The 25748-nt window shown below is 53.1% G+C and overlaps 12 protein-coding genes across 12 annotated transcripts; 7 read left to right on the top strand and 5 right to left on the bottom strand.

Annotated features, from left to right (window-relative positions):
- Positions 1–384: 384 nt before the first annotated feature.
- On the top strand, positions 385–1629 carry Z517_01706 (uncharacterized protein; the record flags this gene model as incomplete). Its single annotated transcript, XM_013434664.1, has 1 exon — positions 385–1629. One exon carries the CDS (start codon positions 385–387, stop codon positions 1627–1629), a length of 1245 nt encoding a protein of 414 aa, XP_013290118.1.
- Positions 1630–2317: 688 nt separating this feature from the next.
- Positions 2318–3722, top strand: Z517_01707 (uncharacterized protein; the record flags this gene model as incomplete). The annotated part of the gene is made up of 4 exons (XM_013434665.1): positions 2318–2744; positions 2812–2961; positions 3022–3378; positions 3436–3722. The coding sequence occupies 4 exons, from the start codon at positions 2318–2320 to the stop codon at positions 3720–3722; spliced, it is 1221 nt and encodes a 406-aa protein (XP_013290119.1).
- An 808-nt stretch (positions 3723–4530) lies between these two features.
- Z517_01708 (uncharacterized protein) lies at positions 4531–6676 on the top strand (the record flags this gene model as incomplete). Its single annotated transcript, XM_013434666.1, has 4 exons — positions 4531–4868; positions 4946–5095; positions 5144–6437; positions 6503–6676. The coding sequence occupies 4 exons, from the start codon at positions 4531–4533 to the stop codon at positions 6674–6676; spliced, it is 1956 nt and encodes a 651-aa protein (XP_013290120.1).
- Positions 6677–6864: 188 nt separating this feature from the next.
- On the bottom strand, positions 6865–9116 carry Z517_01709 (uncharacterized protein; the record flags this gene model as incomplete). Its single annotated transcript, XM_013434667.1, has 3 exons — positions 6865–7482; positions 8275–8588; positions 8648–9116. 3 exons carry the CDS (start codon positions 9114–9116, stop codon positions 6865–6867), a joined length of 1401 nt encoding a protein of 466 aa, XP_013290121.1.
- Positions 9117–10357: 1241 nt separating this feature from the next.
- Positions 10358–11065, top strand: Z517_01710 (uncharacterized protein; the record flags this gene model as incomplete). The annotated part of the gene is made up of 1 exon (XM_013434668.1): positions 10358–11065. The coding sequence occupies one exon, from the start codon at positions 10358–10360 to the stop codon at positions 11063–11065; it is 708 nt and encodes a 235-aa protein (XP_013290122.1).
- A 569-nt stretch (positions 11066–11634) lies between these two features.
- On the bottom strand, positions 11635–12552 carry Z517_01711 (uncharacterized protein; the record flags this gene model as incomplete). The annotated part of the gene is made up of 1 exon (XM_013434669.1): positions 11635–12552. One exon carries the CDS (start codon positions 12550–12552, stop codon positions 11635–11637), a length of 918 nt encoding a protein of 305 aa, XP_013290123.1.
- Positions 12553–13371: 819 nt separating this feature from the next.
- Z517_01712 (40S ribosomal protein S29) lies at positions 13372–13950 on the top strand (the record flags this gene model as incomplete). The annotated part of the gene is made up of 3 exons (XM_013434670.1): positions 13372–13433; positions 13714–13813; positions 13873–13950. 3 exons carry the CDS (start codon positions 13372–13374, stop codon positions 13948–13950), a joined length of 240 nt encoding a protein of 79 aa, XP_013290124.1.
- Positions 13951–14600: 650 nt separating this feature from the next.
- On the bottom strand, positions 14601–16349 carry Z517_01713 (uncharacterized protein; the record flags this gene model as incomplete). The annotated part of the gene is made up of 1 exon (XM_013434671.1): positions 14601–16349. One exon carries the CDS (start codon positions 16347–16349, stop codon positions 14601–14603), a length of 1749 nt encoding a protein of 582 aa, XP_013290125.1.
- Positions 16350–17751: 1402 nt separating this feature from the next.
- Positions 17752–19657, top strand: Z517_01714 (uncharacterized protein; the record flags this gene model as incomplete). Its single annotated transcript, XM_013434672.1, has 2 exons — positions 17752–18315; positions 18371–19657. 2 exons carry the CDS (start codon positions 17752–17754, stop codon positions 19655–19657), a joined length of 1851 nt encoding a protein of 616 aa, XP_013290126.1.
- Positions 19658–19935: 278 nt separating this feature from the next.
- On the bottom strand, positions 19936–21774 carry Z517_01715 (uncharacterized protein; the record flags this gene model as incomplete). The annotated part of the gene is made up of 1 exon (XM_013434673.1): positions 19936–21774. One exon carries the CDS (start codon positions 21772–21774, stop codon positions 19936–19938), a length of 1839 nt encoding a protein of 612 aa, XP_013290127.1.
- A 1304-nt stretch (positions 21775–23078) lies between these two features.
- On the bottom strand, positions 23079–23842 carry Z517_01716 (uncharacterized protein; the record flags this gene model as incomplete). The annotated part of the gene is made up of 3 exons (XM_013434674.1): positions 23079–23303; positions 23362–23654; positions 23713–23842. The coding sequence occupies 3 exons, from the start codon at positions 23840–23842 to the stop codon at positions 23079–23081; spliced, it is 648 nt and encodes a 215-aa protein (XP_013290128.1).
- A 500-nt stretch (positions 23843–24342) lies between these two features.
- On the top strand, positions 24343–25118 carry Z517_01717 (uncharacterized protein; the record flags this gene model as incomplete). Its single annotated transcript, XM_013434675.1, has 2 exons — positions 24343–24747; positions 24840–25118. 2 exons carry the CDS (start codon positions 24343–24345, stop codon positions 25116–25118), a joined length of 684 nt encoding a protein of 227 aa, XP_013290129.1.
- Between the last annotated feature and the right edge of the window lie 630 nt (positions 25119–25748).

Raw genomic sequence — 25748 nt, forward strand, 5'->3', positions numbered from 1 at the left:
GCCAGTATTGTTAAGCAACAAACTGCCTTACGCCCTTTTTTGACCTGGTGAAGGATGCTGTGCATGGCGGGTGCCTGACACCACAAGCTACAAGCTACAAACCGTAGCTACATAGACCTAGAAATCAAGCTAGAGCAACCCGAGTGATATTTCCAATTTTTTGTAGCCCATGCCCCTAATATTTGGTCGCCTGTATAAATGCGGTATAGCTAAAAGTGGCTTGATCAGGCTGGCCGGCAACAGGGGCTTCCGATCCAGCCTGACCGACTTCCCCAACCATTATTATTCTGGAATTTCAATCCTGTTCAGAATGTGAACCAACCGTGCCCCAGGGTCAAGTAGATCCTTTCCCTCGGAGTCTTTCCATCTTTTCACAGCGTTCCAATGGCTGCTGAAGTAGCGAACAATGCCTCGATGCCCAGCGGGCCAACTGATCCTGAAAAGGCCGCAGTTGATCTTGCATCCAGTATTGATCAAGTAAAGCTCGAGGACAGCAACGCCCCGACCACCACGCAGACCACAGTACAGCCTCCAAATCAAACCCAACAAATCAACGAGTCTGCCGTTGCAGCGAATGACGTTACGATAGAAAAGCGTCCCGATGTCGAACCCACGACTGAACTCCCTGCACCCCCTCCGGCAAAGACATTAAACCTCCCGCGCACCGCAGCTGAAGGTGTGATCAAGACGCCACTGGCCGAACCTCTAGAGACCTCCAAGCCCGCTCCTCGACCAGAATTGGAAATAGAACATGAGAACAAGTATGCAAGCCTTCTCAAGATCGTGTCCGCCTGGACTGAGATCCCAGAGACGTCTGCAAAGGGCTCGAATACGACGCCCCTAACCGACTCAGAGCGCATGTTCTTGACAAGAGAATGCTTGCTCCGCTATCTGAGGGCTACAAGCTGGAACGTGGCACAAGCAGAAACAAGACTGAAAAGTACTTTGATCTGGCGACGCGAGTATGGCTTGGAGAAACACACAAAGGAGTACATCTCCATTGAGAATGCGACAGGAAAGCAGGTTATTCTGGGATGGGATATTCAGGGCCGGACGTGTCAATACCTGCGCCCATCAAAACAGAACACTGAGCGGAGCGATCGGCAAATCCAGCATTTGGTCTTCATGCTGGAGCGTGCTATTGATTTAATGCCAGCCGGGCAAGAGACTCTCGCTCTGCTGATCAATTTTGCAGAGACAAAATCTGGACAAGGCGCGACGCTTTCTCAGGGCAAGCAGACCTTGCACATCCTTCAGAATCACTACCCCGAGAGGCTCGGCCGCGCCCTCGTCACCAATCTGCCATTCTACATCTGGGGCTTCTTCAAGCTGATCACGCCATTCATTGACCCGTTGACAAGAGAGAAGATCAAGTTCAACGAAGATATGGGACTACATGTGCCACGTGAGCAGCTGCTCAAGGAAAGCGGGGGACACGTCGAGTTCGAATACGACCACGACGTCTATTGGCCGGCCCTCAATGAGTTGTGCGAGTGGAGGAGGGCAGAGTACCGGCGTCGATGGGAGGAAGGAGGCAAGCGAATTGGTGAATATGAAGGATATCTCAAGGGAGGGGACGAGAAGTCGCTGGCCGAACGGGAGAAGGAGGCAGAGCAATCGTCTGCGTGAGAGAGGCAACGTATCTTATTCGCATTGATTGGCCACATGGGTACGCCTGCATTCTCTAGAGTGGCCTTGGAATAGTATCAGGGACAGGAGTTTGATGATAGGAACAGGTATACTGTCTTGTGACTACTGCGCGGGACACGTATAAATTACTTGCAGTAGGGGGGGGATGGGGAATCACATGCTATTTTTGGTGGGCGGATATGCCTATCCACAGGCACCACCGCCGGATCACCAACCGAATAATAGTCGAAATCTTCAGCCTCTGCCCCTCCATTGTACCAACACAGTATTCTCCCCGCCTTGCCCGGACTACCGCTCCGGTCGGCAGCCCTTAATCGTGAGCCCACAAGGGCGGGAAGACGGGATATGGCGTGCATGTCGCAGGTTCATTGTCTGTTGCGCACATAGAGGTCTGTCAGTTGGCCCGAGACATCAGGGATTCTTCACCACCCAATCTATCCTTCTAACGCTTTGTGTAACGAGTTTAGCGACCATCTTTTTCAGCTTTGCCATCCTCGACTTGTTCTGTCCTGCAGGATCTTCTCGTGTGACAAGCCCACCCTTTTTCTCCACTCCTCCTCATCCTCCATCTACTGCACACTCGACCACACATCATCGAACACCACCCGCGAAAGCAGAGTCTACGATTGCCAGAAGAGCACAAAACGATGTGGTTTGACAGGTCACGATGGCAGACGACACAGAGGTGACCCAGTCGCCTTCGCATTCGCGCACTACCCCGCCAAACGGTCAACCGACCAGTCCTTACCATCACCATTCTCATCACCACCACCACCAACACCACCCGCATATCCAGAATAGCAGCCCTTCTCCTCCCCCTCCTTCCGGTGCCGCTAACTATGGCGCCCACGAGGCCACCTTTGTCCGTCCATCAGACCTTTTGCGCCCCAAAGCTGTTCCTCGTAATATCCCTCCTCCTGCCCCTCAGAGATCAGAACGCCCGATAGACCGAGATGAAAGAGCCGGCTTGCAGGCAATACGGGACTTCCTTCGAGCGCGCAAATGCTACGATGTACTACCCTTGAGCTTTCGTCTGATTGAGCTAGATGTTGGTCTCACGGTCAAGGAGAGCTTACAGATCATGGTCCAGTGTGGTATGTCCTCTTCAACCTCCAGGAGAAAGTCTGACGGAAGGAATTCATGCTGATATTTTTCTATTAGGTATCGTCTCTGCGCCGCTATGGGACTCGAACACTTCGACATACGCTGGTCTATTGACCGTCAACGACTACCTCAATGTCGTCAGGTACTACAATGTCCACGCTGACAAACTGAAAGATGTGGATAAACTGCTACTCAGCGATCTGAAAGGTAAGGCCGTGTCTTGAATTCAAGAGTAAAAACTCCAACCAAAGACTCACGCTCTACAAGATGTCGAGAAAGTCCTTAACGTCAAACCTCCCGAAACCGTCTCCGCCTCTCCCGAAGCTATCCTCTACGATGCCCTGCGCAAACAACTTGTCTCGCGCGCTCGCCGAATACCTTTAGTCAGTTATGACAGCGACACACAACGGACAATGGTTACTTCAGTCATCACCCAATATCGTATACTGAAATTCATCTCCATGAACGTCAAGGAAACGGATATGTTGAGAAAGCCCCTCGAGATGATAAAACTAGGCACATATACAGGCATCGTGAGGTGTAGTATGGACACTACGGTATTGGATGTGGTCGATGAGATGGTCACCAAGAACATCAGTAGTGTGCCCGTTGTCACAACGGAGGGTAAGTTATCACTACTCACATCCGATAGCCATATTTGCGCTGACTGAACGATGGTAGGCATGCTGCTGAACGTCTTCGAGGCCGTTGACGTGATTGAGATCCTCAAATCCGGCGACTACGGCAATTTGACCTGGACCGTGGGCAAGGCTCTCAGTTGCCGCTCGCCAAACCACCCGGGCATATATTGCTGCTCGCTCGAGGACGGGTTAGATACCATTTTCGAAACGATCAAGAAGTCCAGGGTCCATCGGTTGATGGTAGTGGATGAGCAGAACTACCTGAAAGGAGTGTTGAGTCTTAGTGACATCCTACACTATCTGCTTGTGGACGGTCCCGAGGACTAGGACAGATCTGCGGATGGCCATGTCACTGCCGAGAAGATTTACGGCGCACGATGATCGGTCCTGCACAAAGCGGCTTACAGATGACGTATGATGAGCCAATGCCTCAGCGAAGAGAACTGGATCGGGATGGTGAAGGCGTTGGGTTGTCTAGGCCTTGAATAATGCCACCGACAGGTCGGGGGCACTTAGGGATACAGGGATACCACAAAGTACGAGGACAAGCCTGGCGTCGCATACGGAGTCTTCGGTATTGTGCTTTGATTCCACGGCTAATGGCAGAGACTTGAGCGCAACGACTTGCAATCCAGCCGGGCACAGGAAGAAGCATGGAAATGTCAGCCACGATGAACACAGTAATAGACGAGCTCGACTGCTTTACGACCCACGGTATTTGGCATGACAGCATGGCCGTAGCTCAATAATAGCAGATACGATTTCCCATTCTTAGATCAGATTTGAACTGCGGGTTTCCTGTAATATGTGCTCCAATTTCCCTGCTGGTTCATTGTAAATCAGATCACTTGCTGGGTGCATGCTAACACACTCATTCATGTACACTGACACTTGTTCGAAGTGTAACGGCGTACGTATATCTGCAAATCCAAAAACGGTTTAGTACGAACGCCAGATCTTGGCAACACTTAACGCGTCCCTCGGATCGCGTTCACCATTGGATTTATCCGACTCTTTCTGGACCTAGATCCATAGTTGTCGCCGAAACGAAACGAACAAAGCTCTCACCTCTCACGAAAGTGGAAGTTTTCTGGGCTCACCGCGACCAAGAAACTTCTCCTCCGTTGCTCTCACGATGACGGCCATGAAGGAGAACCTCAACGCGGTCTTCGACCCAGCGGGGAACGGCCTCTCGCCAGAAATCCTCGGCGTGCTGGAGTCGATACTGCGCGTCCACTCCATCGGTCCGGACGAGCTGTTCATAAAATGGGAGGTGTACTGCTTGAAGATGGGGAGCGAGGAGACCAAGCTGGACCTGGAGACGGCGCGCATGTTTGCAAAGGACGTGCAGGATTCAGTCGAGAGGGGCGAGCGCAACCAGCAGACAGCGCCGAAGTCTGCAGTCAAGTCTGAAAGGAAAAGTCTCGTCCACGCCACGCCGAGGGCGGGGGGGACTTCAGACGTGTTTGGGATGTATGTTGCTCTGACACATCATTTTATTTGGTCAGGAGAGAGAGATTGTGATGCTGATACAATGGACTATGAAACAGGCTGGACGAGCTTACTCCCAATGCGATCTCGCGACGAAACGGAAGTATCAAGAGAAAAGCAGATTTCGACTCGCCGGTACCGAGGAAAGTCAGCCGTCCGGAGACCACGAACAGAACGCCAGGCAAAGCCGGGAAACTCGATGCATCTGCGTATGCTACCCGTTTCAGCTGTTTTTGTCTGATACTAACATGGGACAGAGGCGTACCATTCTCAGAACGGCCGAACGCAGGACAAGTCATCGAGACATTGAATGAGCACCTCTCGGCAGCCGAAGCGCCAATTGCGCCCTTCTCTCAAGCGCGACTGCGCCTCGTCTCTGGGACGGAATATAAAAAATTTCAGTATAAACCCATGGCGATGCGCCTGCGGGAGTCGTCGGAGGTGCTGGATGAGCGGATCGACGATTTCCTGGCCCTCGTCCAAAAAGCCCACAACCTGGAAGACTCGGCGTTTGGGAATGCCGCGGCACAGCGGACAAGCGAGATCGTCGCGGTGGGAAGGATCGCGTGCGACACGGCCGATGGCAAACTGAACTCGGCGTCGCTCGTGCTGGAGATGTCCAGACGAATGGGCGCGGGACTTCGCGTACCCCTGAAGGTGGACGGGTTGTCATCATATCAGTTCTTCCCGGGCCAGATCGTCGCATTGCGAGGCACAAACGCGTCTGGGCTGTACTTCACCGTCAAGGAAGTGCTCACGGTGCCAAAGCTCCCCATGCCGTCCTCACTGCCGAGTAACATCGAGACAATCAACGAGCGCCTCGAAGTGTCGGAGGACTCCAGCTCCCTCCCACTCAATGTCATGATCGCGTCAGGTCCGTACACGGCCGAAGACAACCTCGACTACGAACCGTTCCAGACCCTGTGCGAGAAAGCCGAGGAGTTGATGGCCGACGCTCTCATACTGACCGGACCGTTTCTCGACATTGAGCACCCAATGCTGGCATCGGGCGACTTCGACCTGCCAGACGTGCGAGGACTGGACCAAGAAGCCACACTGTCCACGCTCTTCCGACTGTGGATCTCCACGCCTCTACAGCGTCTATGCTCCGCGGTGCCTGGCATCACGGTGGTCATGATCCCGAGCACGCGGGACTTGATGAGCAAGCACGTCAGCTGGCCACAAGAACGACTAACGAAGAAAGACCTCGCGCTACCCAAGCAAGTCACGATGCTTCCGAATCCGTCTTTCATTTCACTAAACGAGGTTGTCTTTGGGGTGTCGTCCCAAGACATCCTGTACGAGCTCAGTCGGGAACAATTGTCTCACGGCCCGGGGCAAGATCTCCTGACCAGACTGCCCGGGTATCTGATCGACCAGCGGCATTTCTTCCCCCTCTTCCCACCCATGTCCAGGGATAAACTCTCCAGCAACGGCGTCGTGAAGGCGACTGGCGCGTGTTTGGATGTGGGATATCTCAAGCTTGGCGAATGGATGCAGGTTAAGCCCGATGTGCTCATTCTACCGAGCATGTTGACGCCTTCTGTCAAGGTACGTCCAAAGCAGTCTGTGCCCCTCTGATAAACTTGGAACGAGCTAACATGTGCGTGCTGCAGGTCGTTGACAGCGTCATGGTAATCAACCCCGGACAACTGTCCAAGCGCAAGGCCGCCGGGACGTACTCGCAGATATCTCTGCATCCGCGCATATTGTCTGAAGAGGAGAAGTCGGCCAGGGCAGTGGCTCATAATGTCTTTGAACGAGGGAGGGTTGATGTCATAAGAATATAGTGGTGTGGCCGTATCGCGTTCTGCTCCATAGAGGTTATTGTTGCATAGACCGGGTCCCGCCGCCGCCTATCAATGCCACCCAATGGCTATCATATAACGCCTGTCGTGTTTCTCATGACCATCATTCAGCCCAGTGCATGCATCGAAGTTGCACAGCTCTTGGATCTTTGTTCTTCTTCCCCTGTTCATCACCGTAACAGCAATAGCCCCGTCCTCTTCCCTTCTCTTCTGCGTCCCACGCCCTCCATGCCGACAGCAGAAATCCCGTTCCTCGGCGCATCGGCCACCAACGCATTCAACCCCAGGTCTCTCCACGTGGGATCTCTCGTAGCGCCCGCCTGGCTGGCTTCACCCGTCGTCGCACCGTCTGCGCCCACCGCTCCACTGCCCGCGCCCATGCCGACCGCCGCGACCGCAGCTGCCGCGGAGCCCGGGACGATGGCGGCGGAGACCAAGTTCTGGTTCAGGGCGCGGTTAATGCCAAAGGCGGCGTGCATGTCCGGGACCACGTCATCCTCGTCTTCTGGGTTGATGGGCATGAGGTGCGGGGGCAGCGTGATCTCCTCGAATGGGAGGTAGTGGCCCGGCAGGGCGGTCATGCCGCTGCCGTCTCCGATATTGCCTGACATGGGGAGCGCGTTGTTGCCCCCTCCTGGTCCCCCTCCGCCTGACGATCCCTGGTTCTGCGCCATGAGCGGCGTGGATAGCGCAAACACCGTCGACGCCGGCGGGCGGCAGAACTCTTCGAACACGTCGGCGAGCCGCGAGGCGCGGAGGTGTACGTACGTTGCGGAGGAGTCGCGTGACTACAAAGCAAGTTTCAGATGAATGTTAGCAGGCCGGACTCCTTCTTTGGACTGAAGTCAAGGTTGGGCAGGGAGGAGTGAGGCGAATTCAGGGGGGACGGGGACGAACCATGATGCTGTTGTCTTGTTCAATGACCAATAATTGAAGCGTAAGAGAAGACTAGATTGTGAGGTGAAGAATGGAAGAGGCAAACGATTCTTGGAGATGTTTGGGCAAAATGGCTGCGCACGAGTAAACAAAAGCGTGGGGTAGGCGCAAGTCTATTAATTAATTAATAGCTGGACCCTAATTGATTGATGGGCGTGACAGGCTAGTGGTTGCTAAACTTGACCCCTCCACCGACAGCCTCGCTCAGCCTTGCTACTTACCACATACGACTTGGCTGGAATTGTGGTTGCCATTCGAAGTCCAGTAGCATTCGAGAGTTATATAACAATAAGCTTGATTGATTCTGAGGACTCTGCCTGGCTGGATCATTCAGACCTTCCCGTGAGTCTGGTTTCCCACCACATGCGCGTTTCCAGTCATCAAGCGTAATCAGTATTCATAAGTCATTCGCAATATCCGCGAGACTCCGTGAGTGTACCAGCGTAACTGTAGACCACCCCGAGATATTTTCATATGCCGGACCCTCCCGTCCACGTCGAGCGATCGCTATGTATGTACAATTTCAAAGTTCGCTCCTGGGCTGGTCGCACATCGCAATGTCATAATGGTGCTGTCAATTACAGACAGTCTGGTTCCGGTTCGCGTTGGTGCCGAACGTGGCACTCCTGATGCACCCTGCGTACAAACTCGGCACTCTCCGCCGGGTACGCGGCAATCATCTCCTTGGCCCATCCCGTGCGGCGGTACTCTTCGAGCGGCCACACGCAGCCATAGCCTTCTTCGTAGTCGCCATGGTCGATTAGGCTGTCCAGATAGTCGGCTATCTCCACGCGGGCCTGGCTCTCGGCCACGATCTCATGGTCAAAAAGCGATTTCCGCGGGGATTTGCTGGTGTCGTTGCCCCTCCGAGGGCTACCATCGCCGTTTCCGTGTCTGGCGACGAGCTTGAGCACCGAGTATGGAGCTTTGACTAGAGCATGGATGACGTTGGTTAACCCTGTAACACTGATGTGTAAGCGGTGAGAGAAACTCGAGGTAACAACAGCTGTGACGTACTCTTATCATTTCCGTTTTGATCTCCGGATTTAGCGGCATCGTCCGTGGCGACTTTCAACGTGTCTATCGCGTCCGACAGCTCCGTTGAATCCACCGCCACTGGCTCGGCAGGAGTATCGGCCACGTCGTCGCTTGTTTCATCGGAGTTGGAGTCGCTGTCGCTACCGTCCCCATCTATGTCTGGTATATTGTCTGGATATACCTTGACAGGTGCTTTCTGCTTGGGTGCCTTGGTTTTGGGCTTCACGGCTATGTTGATGTCGGACTCTGATTCAGACGGTTGCTGAGGAGGTGGCCATGTCCCACAGTGCAAGAACTCTGGAGGCCATTCCTCTCCTACCTTTGGTGTAATGGTTGGTAGTTGTGCAGATTCAGGCACGCGACCATCGGCGTGCTTTCGACAATGATGGTGCTTGCATCCAGCATGGATCATCTTCCCAATTGATCTCACATCGACTGTAGTGTCCATCTTGAAGTCGAAACTTGGCCTTTGTGACTATGATTTGGCAAATTTGAGCAGTGGTCTCTCGGAAGTGTGTTGACTTGGGCTGGAATAACAGCAGACTAAAAAGTAAAGTGCTTTTGGCGTAAACAGTGTACGTTGGGCAGCTCGGTTGAATATTGACTAGCAAACGAGCAGAAGCAGTGGGATCATGTGCGATCTAGGCCATTAAAAGCACCGTGCGAAGAAAAGTCCACGGCTCTGAGGTTGTTGGAAAGATGCCCTACTTGTAGGTCGCGTGATCTTCACGATAATGTGGTAAAAGGCCAAGTGTAAGCCAAGTACAAATCAACGCAGGACACCAGTGCGGGTGGCTGGAGGACATGACCCCGAGACAACAGCCCAAGGACATGATTTCGGGTGCTGTGAAGGGGCAATGCACCCATTACTTGTACAAGTTAACGTGTACATAGACAGTGGCACCACGTACGATCCTTGGTATGCTGTCAAGAAAAAAGAAATGGGGGCGTCTTATTGGAGGATGGAGAGGAAGTGGTTCGATTATGGCGCGACTTTTGTGCTTTGCGATATTACACCTTTCCTATAACAGACTAGCCTCCCTAAAACAGACTAGTGATCCCCGCAGTTCGGTCCACAGCTTCCGCCAGCTTCCTCGCGGCTTGTGCCTCATCACGACTTACTCACCTCCGAATTGGTTGCTTTGAGAGATTTTCAGTCCAAGAAAAAGCTCCTGTCGATCCGGAGTATGAATTCCATTTTCTTTCTTACCATCTCCCATTCTACACCTTTGGAATATGGTTACTCTGAATGGCCATGATGACTTGGAGAAATTCCACCCGCAATACTCGCCCCAAAAAGCACTTGATCTTGAGACAAGGCTGTGTGGTGTTATGCCGGTATGATCGAACAGTGCTCAGCCACGGCTCTTCTCCAACACCTCATACCATCATCGCCTTACCCGTCTAACAAGTACCTTTTCAAGTACTTGCTGCGCTGTGAGAGGTCATTGCACGATGTCGGACAAGTCACTTCTCGCCAAAGCGGGAATACTTCGCCTAGGGCAAACCCTGCTTCAAGGATCCTCTGGTTAAATCCCAAGACTCTGATTCCCCATGTTTTAGATCTCCCATTCTCTAGCTCACATGCTGAAAAAGGTCAGGTCAGTGCTTGTCAGCAGATCAGCCTATGCATATCACGCAGCTTGTTTTATCGTACTTGCATATAAAGTTGTGTTGTGCCCAGACACCATGTCCATGCTCTACCCATACACAATACATTCCACAAGATTTACCCACACAGTCCAGCTCTACACTGAGAATACCTCCAGTGACCACCTCGTTAACAACTCTCGCCAATCGTTCGCAATGAAACCAACCATCGTTCTCGCCGCGGCAGCCACCCTTCTCGGCCTCGCGATGGCCGCGCCCATCGAAACCTCCGAAACTAGCGACATTGAGCCCCGCGACGCGGCGGTCTATGACCTCGCCATCGGGGGTGGTCGCTTCAACATGAACGACCTCCAGTCCTACAGCCTGTTCTACGCCAACAGCTCCGCCTACATCGGCCAGATCAAGTACCAGTCCTATTCGGAACCGCTGATCGTCTCTGGCGGCCGGAACGGCGTCGACACCCTCACCTTCCAGTCCATCCACGCCAGCCCGACCGGCTGGCAGCAGATGTACGTGGTGCCGCGACAGTCGCGGCCCGTGGGCTTCAGCACGCCGCACGGCTCGCCGCCCGCGGGCGTCCGCACCAACGAGTTCAGCTTCAACTGGAACGGCGCGCTGCAGAACCACGGCCGCAACTTCTTCTACGCGTGCGAGGACAATGCGGGCGCCCTCGCCGCCATTCACAGCTGGCAGATCTGGTGGATTGCAGACGCCTTCCCGAGGAACTACACGTGTAGGGGTCCCCTGCACATCCACATCGCCGACGGCTGTGCCAGGGGCTTGTAGGGGTAATACAACACCCCGATCTCTCGCCCAACTCGGAACCTCCCTACTCAGGGAACCCATGTAATTGTACACCATCATTCATCTGCATTGGATTTGGAGATATACTTGTACCAACGCACGGGCGGGCGGGATTGGTTTATGAACATGCATGGCGGCGTTGAATTTTTTTTGGTGGGCGGTTGAAGTCTGTTGGATAGCCATTTAATGACATTTGACATTTGACATTGACATTGCTACATCTCTATCCCCGTTTGGTAGAGTGGCGCTATGCTTTTTGCAAGACTGGTAGATTCCTACTCTGATGTTTTGATAGTTGACTACTTGTATGAATAGTCCATCGCTAAGCAACAGTGTGACTCCTGAGTTCTGTCAATTTCTCGGGTGGAACAAGGACTACAATTTGGAGCGGGGAAAAACAACTAGACTGGGAAATGATGCTCAGTTGATGTGCGAGAGTAAATTGCTTGCTCTGTGACCGCTGCTCTTCAAGGACAATCCCCAGCGAATCCCCGGACGAGACCATGCAAGCGACCCAAGACCAGCAGCAAGCCTGCCTGCTCTACTCAAAGCTACCCTCTCCAATCATATTCCTCTTCAAAGCCCAACAGTCGCCGAAGTTTCTCGTTGGTAATGGGGGCTTCTTTCCCCGCCACCACTCTCGTATGCGGAACGTGCGGATACCAACGCTTCAGGAGTCGGCCTGCATCGTCGGTGAAGTTGGTGATGGTGTCGTTGACGGCGTTGAAGATCTGAAAGCCGAGACCGGACGTCACAAGCCCGCGGTGGCACATTTGGCCCAGATCTCTCGCATCAGTATAGGACCAGCCATGTTGAAACCACTTCTCCGGCTCCTGGACGTAGCCCTCGAACATATCGCTATCGTATCCATCCGGTTCAAACACCCTCCCTATTCTCAGGCAGTAGATATCCGTGCCAAATTTCGTAGCGTAGCCCCTCGCAATCCGTTCGCCGCACAATTTCGACAGCGCATAGGGGTCGGTTGGATTGCAGTCCGCCTCCTCTGTGACGGGAAATGAAGCATACTCCAAATTACCTTGGCCGAATGACACGCCATAGACGGCGATACTGCTCGCAATGATGATCTTCTTGATCCCCAGCTTACAAGCCGCTTCGACCATATTGTGGGTGCCCATAGTATTTATCCGAAATGTCTCCCCGTCAGAGACAATCATCGGCTTATTGATCCCAGCAAAGTGGATCACCGCGTCAGGAGGTCGAGGTGCTTCTGCGGGGAACGGCTCGCCCAGTTTCATGTGCGTGACGAGACTGCTAAATACCTGGCCGCTGTCGGTGAGGTCGCATTTTGTGGTGTGGACATCTTGCAGCTCGGGGAAGTCCTTGGACAAAGATGCAAGGTCGACGAGATCAAGGTTGATGACTTGGTGGCCATACCGAAGGAGCTCTTTGATTACATGCCGACCTACTTTGCCTGAACCACCCGTGAACGCGACTCTGAGGCCTGGCATGATAATTGCGCTGATGTAGCGGATTTATAGGGCTACGGCCGTTTTGGTTTTGAAGTTCAAAGATCTTGAACGTGTATTACTCGGCGTATGTGATGGACGTCGGTTGACTTGAGACGAGCATGTCTCTCCATAGGTCCTAATTAATGCCGAGCTGTCATGTAGAGAGTCATCCACGCTGGAGAAACAGGGCCAATGAAGAGGTACCACCCATTTTGGTCGCTAAATCAGGACGAATCGCACAGGGAAATGCTGCAGTCAGTGCGGAGGTGCAATAGCGTCAAGATTGACTGGCATACTTGTATGTTCTCTTGGAGGGGCTCACTTTCCAGCCACGGTTGTTAGCTCAACAATGCCTGGTAGCTGCTCCAACAGACAAGAAGATGTTGGTATTAGCCGGCACAATGGGATCAAAGACATACCTTGAATGGCTTTGGGATGGCCTGTCGATATCTAGTCTCGGGCAAGAAGCAATGCTATCCATTGACCAATCAACATGGACCTCGACATTTCATTTCACGTGACCCAGATTATCTTGGCGTTGTGGAACCCACATTCTGAATTGCGATCGAGAACTTTACAACTTCCACCTTCGCAGGGTACTTGCAATACGCCAAACCACCAGTTGCAGCCAGCTTGAACGGTAAGTCTCCCTGCACTCGAAATTTATTCAGGCACTACGATCATCGCACGGTCGATTAGATTGATCACCCCTGCCTCGAGCTCTGTGCACCTGCGAGAGAAGTCCTGACAATTTTCTCGTCCAGAAGCCCCGACGAAACAGTCCCTTCTTCGACGCTCCACGAAAAGAAAACCGCAACCATGTCTCACGAAAGCGTCTGGTACTCCCGACCCCGAACCTTCGGCAAGGGTGCTCGCGGCTGGTACGTGTCTTCCACTCATTCTACATCCCCAACAAGAAGATGTGTGCGGTTCGGTGCCTTTTGAGAAGAGGTGGATTTGGGGGCTGGAGTCGATGTGCCCTTTTGCGGTTAAATCAATGATATTATCCTCGGAGGATGTTGGAATGCCAAACGAGGAGGAGCCCAGTTTACAAACGATGCCCTCCCAGCTCAATGCGACCAATAACCCCGCTCGAGGAGCTGTAAAGAGAACTACTATACACGAGAGAAGGTGATGTGCTGACTTTTCCGTGTTCCACAGCCGCGTCTGCACCCACAAAGCCGGTCTGATCCGCAAATACGGCCTCAACATCTGCCGTCAATGCTTCCGGGAAAAGAGCCAGGATATCGGTTTCATCAAGGTATGTTACAAACATGCGGAGGACTACTACGAGTCGTTCTGCGACAACGAATCCTCCAGAATGTTTGGCTGACATGGGTGAAACTCTCCACGAATAGCACCGGTAAATCCTTCGTCAACGACAGCGGAATTTATTGACTGGATTGAAATCAATCAATATGACGGACCTCAACGAACGGAACGGGGTTCGGTGAATACTTGCAACATGGTGGGAGAGCACAGTGGGTGGTTAGAGAGCAGGAGTCAGGGGTGATGAACATGCTGGAACGACGGCCACATCCTCACAAGAGTGCGCGATGGACGAGAATCTTCTAGCTGGACCGATAAAAAAGAAAAGGCGACGACAAGTGGTTTTTTTGTGTGCCCCTCAACGGAGTCATGACTATGGCTTTCTTTTTTGCTGTGGGATTCTGCGGAAAGACAAGGCTACATACATACCGTATGTAGTAGTAGGGTGCGCTAGACGGTGGAAAACAGACTCGTGTATGTCAATTCTCTGCCAACCGCCCCCTCTTTGCCGTCCATTGTCATGACCTTTCCTATTGGTGATTGTTGCCGTAACTCCCGTCGTTGGATCGAGCTGTTTATGAAGCTACCAATCGCCAAGTTTGGGCTTGGATGCATTGCTGGATTCTTGATACTAGAGACATCACATTCATCCGTTGCCGAGCCATTTGAAGGACAGGGCTGGTCTGAGTTTTGAGGACCGTCATGCTCTCATTACCAAGTGTTTCATCGTATTCACACAGAAACCCTGAAAAGGGAGAAGAAATCTTCCTCCGCACCCATTAAGCCAGCGTTTGGTCGTCCCCATGCACACCGTTCACCACCGGCACAGCCTGAGGCGGCAGACTGCCCAGTTCACACACCACAAGATCCAGAAATTCCGCCGGTGTTACATCGTACATAAGATTCAGTAGGAACAGATTTGGTTGATCCCTCCAATCCTCCAACCCCCGAGTATTCGACGAGCCGCTCTTCTCATCCCCATCGTCTTCATCCTTCTTGTCCTTTTGCTGATTCGACTTTTTGTTGGCGCCTTTTCCTGCAACACTGGCCTCTGTAGCTGGCTTGGTTGACGACAGGACCTCCGCTTCGGCACTTTCCACCAAAGCATCTGGCTCGCCCAGTTCATTCATAATGATACTGTCGAGCGCAGCCTTCGCTGTAAATTTGACAGTCTCGCACAAGACAATAACAGGGACGTTCCGGCTTTTATTCTTGGTCGATTCCTTGGCCATCATAGCAACGATGGCGGAACCCGCGCGAGAGAGCAGCTTGCCGTTGCCTAGCATCGCGGAGGCACCCAGGAAGCATTTAGTGACAGATTGAGATCGGTTATCAAGCACATCTGCTAGGCCAGATAGGAGAGTATAGTGGACCTGGAGACCCGCACGTATGAGGCTTTGGGCATGATTCTTGCCTTCGAACATAGGTCTCGAGTCGACGACAATGATGTGAAAGTTCTTTCCCTGCTGATGCGCGGTGAGGAGTGTTTTCTCAACGATACTGCTCTTCCCGTATGTCAAAATCACGTCTCCATCTTGAATCCGCGAACTGGCTTCTCGCGCAATCACCTCATCTGCTAGCGTGATCCTCTCGCGGATGAACAAGTCGATGGCACGACATATACTTTGTTTCGCTTCGCTATCGGTGGCCTCAACCGGTTGCGTGGAGATCAAGTTCTTCAGCCATCGAATGCTGTTCCCCTGGCTCATGCTCAATGGACGCGCATTGCGTAGATATGCAATCTGGTGATTGAGATGGGTGAGTAGATGTCGAGAGAGCGCCACACCTGCAGGAGTGGTATATGTTTGGATAACCTTTTTGAAAGCAAGAAGAGTCGCTACACAACGTGCATTGCCGCCGCAGATCACAAAGTCGCGGAGCTGTAATCCTAGCGATATCACAGCGGGATGTATTTCTCGACCAGCTCCGGACAACGTGGCTTTCTTTTCCTTTGGGTACAGGTGAGAGAACATTGATACGCGTTTGAGGTCCTGACGCTTCTCTTTCTCCGGAACCGCGGAGCCATGAGGCGGTTGTTGCTGTTGTTGGATCGCACCGCGGATAGGTAAAGCCTTGCCTGAGGGTGTCCGTTTATGATGTGGACCTGTGTCACTTTCTCTCTTCGTTGTTGATGGTCGTCTTTGCGTTTCTGATTTTGCTCCTGACGCTGCGGTCTGCCCTTGTGCCTGGGCTACGGCTTGTGCTCCCTTTTCAGCAACCTTTTCAGCCCTTCTTGCCGCCTTTTCAGACGCCTTCTGTTTTTTCAACTGCGCGCCAGTCAATTTTGCTCCTGCTCCTGCTTCGGCCACGTTTTGTTCTGTGGTAGTTCGAGGTGCACTCTCGGGCCGCGGCTTGGATTTTTTGGAATCTTTCGTCTGGTCATTCCCATTCATCGCCGCCGCCGGCTGAATACTTTGGGTGGTACCATTGAGAGTGGTCTCTCCATTGTTGGCGGGCATGGTAAAAGAGGCTGCCTCTGGATTTAGACTGGTGGCCGCGCTGGGTGCAGCTGACTTTGAATCAACCATTGCCGAAAGGCTACGGGGCTACAGACTCTCGGACGGATTTAGAGACTGGTCCCTGGAAGTGCCCAAAGAATAACATTCAGCAGGGAGAGGAGAACAAACGTTATTATGGATGGTGATGGTGGTGCAACTGAGTCATTCTGGTCTGCGCAGTGGGTGCAATTGGGGCGCACAAAATGCGACTCCACCCCCTTCGCTACTCCTGCCACGTGAGTTCCAAACCAGGAGTACCAAATCCAACCAACTATGACAGACTTCACCGACGATATCGTTCCTTCTGCACAATTCTTCTGATACTGATGATGATGTTGAGAGCGAGCTGCCTTGTATGAGATGACTGAACCACCGGTGTTACAGATGCTACCTCTTCGGACATGGAGATCAGTCCTTCATATCGGTCCCGGCCAATCAAGTTCAGCTGCAGCCAAGGACGCAGTTACAGCCTCAACCTCGCGTAAGGCTGCGCAAGCCGATTAACCTCATTGTCTAGAGCAGGAAAAGGAAATCCTCCGCCGATTAAACGAACTCCAGAGAAAGACTAGATTGAACAACTAGATTCCCTGCTCCCAAAGGTTTCTCAATCTCGCCTCATGCCGTCTATTCAAGCAAAAACTCGAGAAGCTCTTCGCTCTTTGCTCGTCCATAACCTGATATGCGCAACCTAGCCCTCACATCGGAAGGGCAGCACTTGGGGCCATTTGCCCTTCACAAGGCTCCCGCAAGGCTTGTTCTCCTGCTGATTATTTCGGAATGGAATTTGAACTCTGCTTGGTGTTCTTTGAAATGACGTGCGCGTCGATCCCGAGGCAGTTAACCGCGGTAGCATACCCTTCTCGTCCCCCAGACCGAGCAAGAGGGGGTTGCCCACGGGCAGGTTCCCCACGACGGGGAAGGGATTCGCTCTCTGCAGCGAAACAACATCATTTGCGCCGAGACCATGACTTACCAATTCTGGGCAGGGCTAATGGTTCGATAAATGCCTAGGTACACTCGTCACCTTCTGCTGTCCACCTCTGACGGTCACTATCGCCATCAATTATAGCTCCTCTTTTCTTTACGACAGCCGAACGCGACTTTGAGCATCTGTCGGAAATTTCCCGCTCATCTATCGGCCTTTCTATATTGTCCCACTCGATGGCCTCTAACAACAAGGCTCCTGCAGATGGCCGATTTGTCCGAACCAGGCCTGTGAAAAAGAGAGCCTCCCAAGCATGTACTCAGTGCCGGAAGCGAAAAGTCCGTTGCGACTATGTGTTGAAGTCACCTGGATCATGTACAAACTGTCGACTAGATGGCATAGTCTGCGAGTTGCCACAGAACAATCGCCGCAGGTAATGTATCATGCTTTCCATAGATTAGAATTCCTGGCTAACCTGAGAATAGAGTTGTATATAGCACATCCAGCATGCCTCTGACGGCACCGATAAGTCTTGCTCCGATAGATCCAAATGCAGGTCAGATTTCTACAGGCGTCTACCATGACATATTTGGGGACGACGAGAGAAAGTCTCTAGATAGTGTCCACGGAACAGTTTTATCAAGTGGAATGTCTGTCGAGCTCGAATATGCTGCTCAGACCTCGCCAACCGCTTCCCCCAATCATGCCACTGACACAGCCGAAACTCTTCCAAGGTCCCGTCTTCCTCGATTTATCAAATTTCTTCCATCACATCTAGACCAGGACGATTTGCGATACTTACAAGCACGTGGATGCTTCACGTTTCTGTCCGCAGATTTATGCAAAACCATCATGCGTCGATACGCAGAGTTCATTCATCCATTGGTCCCGGTCATTGACCTCGAAGAATTTGTTGCCGCTCTTTTTTCGGATGTGGAGAAGAAGATATCTCCACTTCTATATCATGCAGTTATGTGTGCTGGCTTAGCCGCTGTGGATGTACAGACAATCCTTAGCCACGGTTTTGAGTCTAAAGTTGCTGCGAGAAAACAGTGTTACACCAGAGCCAAGGTTCGCATCTCACAATAAGCCCCATTCTGACAGTGGAACCTGATGCTGCATTTAGGTCTTATTTGATATGGACGTCGAGACGGACCGTCTGGTGACATGCCAGGCATCCATCCTCCTAAGTAGCTGGGCTAGCTATGAGCACTCGAGGGATCCGTTTTATTGGATGGGCGTTGCGATCAGTGAGGCATGTACTCTGAGGATTGACAAGCCTGGAAGCAATACGAATCTTCCCAAAAAGGACCAAGTATTGCGCCAGAGGATCTGGTGGACTCTAATTCTAAGAGAGTGCGACATCTGCCTGACACTGGGAAGGCCGCCGCGAATATCACTCTACCGCAGCCCCCTACCGCAACACGATATATTCGGGAACACTGCTTCTCTCAGTCACTATTCACATCTGCCGGAAACTGGAAAGCTTCGGAGAGATCCGTGGATACAACGGCGACTCGAGATGGCATACATCGAGAAAGCAAAGCTCGCATTGGTTATTTACCAAATTCTCAAACTTTCCTCTTCCAATGACGATGTCGCGAGCGGCCAAAAGAGCCGGAACGCAAGAATTTGGCAGCTCGAGTCAGAGCTCAAAGATTGGCGTCTTCAGCTCCCCATGGAACTGACATCTTATGATGCGGCTTTGAATTTGTTCGAAGGTGCAGATAGGTCGTTGCAGATGACCATGTCGACATTACTTCTGACACAGCTCATGGCCGTGGTAATGCTACACAGGAGTGAGGCGTCAGCAACCAACTGGCCAAAGTCCTCACAGATCGGGGACGATTGGTTCGACGATATCGAGGCCCTGGATGCCCAGGGACATACCAGGTCGATCAGGCAAGCTGCCCACGAGATCACCACCATTCACGAGACTTTGCACGAGCAACAGCTGACTGGTTCACTCCCGCCGACCTGCGTGGCTACGATTTGTACCGCTGTGTTTGTCCATCTCCTAGACGCCAGGTCAACCGAAGGGCCTATACGCGAAGCAGCCTTGAAGCACTTGGACACTTGTCTGACCATTCTACCTGAACTTGGACAAGTCAACGAGGCTGCCAACGACATAGCGAGGCTTATTGTGCCAGCTGTTCAAGCAGTCAGAGCCTCGTCTGCGCCAGCGACTAGTAAGGAGAATGCTACGTCGCCAAGCCGTCCCACAGGCCTCAACCGCCCACAATACACGAATGGTGCTCCGCTTGACACACCCAGCTTTATGGATGGAGTTATGCCTGATCAAGCGCCGATCATCAACGGTACCCTGAGCCCGTGGGACCTGTTTGGATCGGCACTTGAATTTGGAGGCCAGGACCCATTCTTTGGGATTGAGGGTATTTTCGACCCTGAATAAACCGTCGGGACGGAGCACTGTCGATGTCCGAAATACAAGATGACAGAATACAACAAACATGGTATGTAGACGAAATTATGTGGTGCCTTTCTATCGCCTGGATGATTTAACCTGCTTTTGTTGCAACCGAATCCCACCTTTCATCTTTCCCATCTTTTCTCTACTGTTTGTCCACGTAAAGGTCATCAAGTCCGTGTATCAGCCCGATCCATCCGTGCCTCTCTCTCTCTACTTCATATCCAACAGCCGCTTCCCCGTCCGGCCAGGAAATCGGTGGCTTAAAAATTCACCATAGGGTCCCACCACGCACGGTTCATGTGGTTCTCGATCTCCTGAAGCGAGAATGTGCCATTCAGCAAGAAGTCATCACTCTGGTCAATGTCCTCCCCTTGCTCTTCTAGCACCGGCAAGTGAGCGCCATCTGGTATCATCTCCGCTGGGACGAGATTCGGTGCTTCTTGTGGGAGGCTGGGTTCGAAGCTCAACGGAGGTCCCATCAGCGGGTGACAAGCAGTCGCGGGTGGCGGGTCCTGTGGCGGCGCTGGGTGCACCGTGGACTGATCTGCGTTCGGGTCAGAGGGATGAGGTTCGGGCTGACTTGTCGAGATTTGGGTGGACAGATTTATCTTCTGCATCATTTGCGAGGCCAGCCAGAGGGCGAAGCGGGCCGAGGCGAAGGTGCGACTGAGATGCTGGAGGACCTGGATGCACTCCTCGAGGAGGTGGCGGGACCGGTTCCGCGTCGGCGAGGTGATGCGGCTGGCATCGGCGTGGAGGACGACGCAGGCGGGCAGCAGGACGGCGACGCTCGTGTTGGGCACGCTGTCGATCATGTTGCGGGCGACGACGTCTCGGTACAGCTGCGCCACCTTGCACGCGGCGTCGTAGACCTTGACCATGGCCTTTTTGCGCATCTCTGTCGGGTGCTCCGTGACGGGCGTCCAACATTGCGGTCGGTACAGCGCGCTGGAGATGCCCAAATACACACTGGCCACCACGGTGCTGTGCAGGTAGACGAGACGGTCGCTGACGGGTTTCCTGTCTTCGGGTGTCTCCAGGAATGAATACCGTATCTCCACGGGTAGCCCTGCGTACCACGCCTCAAGGTCTCGATCGCGCATTTCCACCTCCAACGCACTGGCCCGCGGCTTGGGGATCAGCTTCGACGTGGCTTCGCGAGTGCCCTTGATCTTCTGCGACGGCTCCTCGTACTGCAATGTCAAAACATCGGCGATGATCTTGCAGAGCTCAATCAGCGCGATGTACAGCCGCACCAGGTTCGCGTGGGTGGCTCCCTCGCCGACGGCGCACGCGGTCCCGATCATGTGTTCAAAGTCGGAAAGGGAGGTGCACGCTTCAAAGTCGGCCAGGTCGAGCATCGAGAGCTGGCACTCTTCTTCGCGGATCCTCATCGTCCTCCGCATCCCGGTCGAGACCAGCCGGTCGCGCGTGTAGCAGCTCCACCAGATCCGCTTCCAGAGGCGCTTCTCCTGGACGGTGCCGGCGCCGGCTTGGGGCTCATAGTTGAGCCCGATGGATCTGGCGTCGGCCACGGCAATCCCGACCCAGTGCCATATGTCCTTGTGGTAGCTGGGTCTCTCGTACCAGTTCGTCATCAGGAGGACACACTGAACCATGGTGACGCGGTCCTCCTCGTAGTCGAGGTCGTACAGCGTCTTGACCTTTTGGAAATACGCCTTTTGGTACGCGTGTCGGTCTTCGTAGCCCGTGACGTAGGTCATGTCGATGAACGTGGTGCCCGCAAACATGACCGCCTGGAGCAACATCAGGCTGATGGGATCGCTGGGCTCATGTTGGTCGATGGCGCGCAGGAAATCGCGCAGGTCGATGATGGGCAAAAGAGGGTGCACGTACTGGATGTAACACCGAATCAGCTCGTTGCGTTGGATGGTGGCGGGGATCTCAAAGGCTTTCTTTTTCTCGAGGTAGACAAGGTCTTCGTTGGCAATATGGCTGGGCACCGGGCGAAGATACGGCGGGAGGACAATGTTTGGTGCGTCTGCAGACGCGCAAGGCTGGTCTTTTTGAGAGGTTGGGTCCAGCGGGACTGACAGGCTTTTCCACATCATGGATTCATTGTTTTGTTCGATGCCCATCTCGGGCTCCGGCATCAGCTCATTCACTGTGTCTACAAAGATCGATTAGTGGGCGGGAAAGAGTAGCGAGCGACCTTTGACTCAGGGTATCACACCTCTCTCAGGGGCAGCATCTTGAAGCTCAGGTTCCGGACCGCCTGGCGGCGACGGATCTTCATGCCATTGTGTCGTCGCAGCGGCCTCCGGCGCCAGGAGGTTGGCCGTCGTGACTTGAGAGAAGCCATCGCGAAGATGGGATCTGAGACTGGGGCTTAAGCTGAGAGATCCTGGCACCAAAGGCAAGAGACACACTCACTTGCGACGGTTATTCTTTGGCACCTCGCAGACGTTCCCGTCCAGGCGACAGTTGGTACAAGACGACGGACGGCGGAAGATGTAGTCACAGCGGACCTTGCGGTGACGGCATTGGATACAAGCCTGTGTGGCTCGTCTCTTGACGGGCTTGGTCGAGATGAACCGGAAGTCGCTGGTGGTTGAGGACTTGGAGGTTGAGGTCTGACTCGAGGGACCCATGCTCGTCTATAGTACTTGAAAGCGAGTGGCAGGGACTGGTTAGAGCAATGACCTGTGTTCTATAACCATGCAGCGGAGAATCGGTGAGGCTCTTCGCCTGGCAGGATCGACCAAGTATTTTTTGTTATTTTTTTTTTGGTCAAACGTTCTCGATCATGGAGTGGGTCAGGAACACCACTTCCGATTGAGAGCACGCGTGTTAGCAAGATATGGCACGGGGAAAGCAATGATAGTTTGACTGGTGTACTACTTACCTACAGTCCTTGCTGCCAATGCGTCTCCGAAAAAAAGGGAACATGGTATCGAGTGTACCCGCGGCAAGCCAATCACCCCCACTCAACCTCGGTTATGCCGTGGGGGGTTTTATACTCCACAAAAGTGGGGCCGGAATACTGTGTATACCGAGTATTGTTGTCTTGACTAAGAGGTGATTTGTACTCAGCCGCGACGAGTGGCTTGATCAGTCATAAGATGCGGGTGCTGTTGACCGCATAAGCTATGGCTTCCCGCAAGATACTCGAGTCGACCGGGAAAAGGCAACAATAATGGTGGCAAGGAATTTCACTACTCAGAGCTGTGTCACGAGATATTCATCATCTCTGTCGATTCTCAATGCTCGCCGATTACCCGACATGTCTGGTCAACAGCCCTTCATCTGCTCTGTGGCCATCTCTCTTGCTCTGCGCGTGCATCTGTTTGTTCGGACCGCCTTCACATCTGTCTGTGTCATACTGCCTATCTCCAACTACTCGTCCATTCCCTCCACTGTGAAGGTGTGCTCGCGTCAGGGGCTACCACACGACAACAAACAGACTTGCCCAGAGTACCATCAATGCCGAAGGAGCAAAGATACTCGCCGCCGATGAGCTCGACGCCGAGGTAGAGCTGGGTTCAGAGCTAGAGTTCGTCGCCGAGACTGGACAAGAGCCAAGGGTTGTAACGCTCACGGTTGAGCTGTTCTGGCACTGGTCCGAGGGCAACAAAGTGGCATTGTTGGTAAAGGTAATGTCAGCACACTGGCCAGAAAACAATCAGCAGAGGTCGATGGACGGAACCAACGTGGTCACCACCCACATTGTACAGGCCTTCGCCATTATGGCCAGCAGTGGCAAACTGGATCGACGCCTGCGTCCCCTCCTGGATTGGAAGGCCAGGCGGTAATGTGAGCTTGGGGAAACAGAGGTTGCCGGGTCCCGTCTCGTTGAGGGGGGCAGAGAACAGCGTGACGTTAAAGTCGGACGAGTTGGCCCCAAAACCGAGATTGATGAAGATGTAGGCGGCGGCGTCGTGGAGAGTGACATTGAGAGAGCCCCCAGTCAGGGGCCACTCTGTGCGAGGCGTCGTTGCATTGTCAGAGATGCCAGCACCTGGAGGGTCGAGAGATAAGTATAAATCGACTGCTGACAGGATTGAGTCTTCACATACAAGGGTATATCCTTTGCGAGAAGGGAAGGTCAAAGGAGTCTGCCCGCCACTCGGGATACCAGATTTGAGTGTGAGCAGACACCAGCGAAACGAAGGTCGCAAACGCAAGACAGGAGACAAAATGCTGCATATTGCCAGAATCAAAAGGGTTTCAATCGAGGTTGACTTCTGTCGAAGAGAAACTGCTCTGTTGCAGTCACCCGAGAGGATGCGAAGCATTTATGGGCGACATGCTTATCTTGCTCAAGCTCATCTCGCGACTCCATCTCGAAGCTTGTCAACTCGACGACTCGACGCTCCCTTGTCTGTCTGCAAGCCACATGGGTCGTTGAGCCTATCATCAATGCATTCGCTGTGGTCGTCAACGAAGCTAGTCTGCGAGGCTAGCACCAAGCCGGAAGTTGACCGAGAAGTGAGCAAGTTTTCGTAAACAGCAACCCTTCCACAAGAGACCAGCACCACGGTTATTCGGATAGCAATGCAGGCCACCATGTGTCTCGATGGCATGGCTGCTGTCGAAAACTGCAGTCATATTTCCCCTTTGTTGTCTGCCCTGTCTCTTTCTCTTTCACTTCCTCTTACCTGCTCGAAGTGTGCTCGTTCATCAAAACCCCTCGTCAAAAGGCAGCCATGAGGACCCTCAAAGTTACCTCACTCCTCACGATCATATTGCTGCCCCTTTGTGCTTCTCACTTCATCATTCTAACGCCGCCACCACTTGGGAACAACATCAACAATGAAGACCAGTCGCCCTGTGGCGGTTTCAGCCCCTCGAGCTCCGACAACATCACAGATTTCCACGTCGGAGGCGACGCCGTCGGTCTGACAAGCCTTCATGCGCAGTCATATTTCGCCTACCGTGCTTTGCTAGGCACATCGCTATCGGCACCGAACTGGACGGTCCTGATTCCAACTGTTGAAGAGTTCGGCCTGAATAGTTTCTGCCAGCCCGCCCTCACAGTACCGCCTTCCTGGGTGGGATCGACTGGGTTGCTCCAAGTCGTCCAGGATGCGGAAGACGGTGTGCACTACCAGGTATGGAGTTCCTTCTTACAATGTCTTGAATGGCGAGTTTGTGCACTGGATGAATGGCGAATTATCTCATCTGATGGTCCTTGATTCTTTAGTGCATGCATGTGAATTTTGTCGCGGGGACAGGGACACCGCAATCGGCCTGCAGCAACTCGTCGGGTGTTTCTGCTCAGTACGCAGACGATCCTACCTTTGACACCATGGAGGGTAATGGGAGCTCAGCATCACCTACGCCGTCTTTATCGCAGCCATCTTCTTCCGCGACCCAGGCAACATCGCCGTCCGTGTCCTCCGCTGCTTCTCCCACAATGAGGTCAATGGTTGCAGAAGCTGGGCTTTTGGCGGGGGTGCTTGCGGCACTGTTTGCAGCTTGAACATAAATGTGAGGGTCGGAACATGAGCTTGACCGTGTGCCTATCTATAGGCTTTTCCACAGACGGATGTGCGACCAGAACTTCGTCCACCTACCTGGCAGTGGAATACAGAGGAATTAGGCATCTAGAAATGATTGATTGAGTCGTTTCCATGGCTCAACTATACGAGTGTCAATTTAGCCATAAGCTCCGTTGTCTTTATCGCTCTGCCAAGACCAACTTTGCGAAGGAATCAGCAGGTAACCTTGATCTCTCGTGGCCCCTGGGCTGACTCGAGCTTGGTCGAGATTTCTAAAACGGGTGGAGGAAGTTCTCCGCCCTGGTCTTGGCACTGGTCTTGGCAAGCGACGGCCTTCCGCTCTACTGGCGCTCAATACGAACAATGTTTCAGCTCGTCTCTTCCCCGTCCCCCGTGACAGAAGGCCACCACATTTTCAGCCGATTATGAAAACGCCCAAGTGGGCGTCTAGACTGGCGATGCCCAGCGCGGGCGCCGGTCAATATACGATGTCTTTAATGAGCCCCCGAGGTCGCTGAAAGGAGCCTGTTCGCTAGGCCCTCGTCAATTTACGGCTGAGTTAACCTCGAGGCGGACCGTCTTGGCTTTCATTTACGGCATGACTACATATT

This window comes from Fonsecaea pedrosoi, assembly GCF_000835455.1.
Source record: "Fonsecaea pedrosoi CBS 271.37 unplaced genomic scaffold supercont1.1, whole genome shotgun sequence".
Taxonomy (NCBI): Eukaryota; Fungi; Ascomycota; class Eurotiomycetes; order Chaetothyriales; family Herpotrichiellaceae; genus Fonsecaea; species Fonsecaea pedrosoi.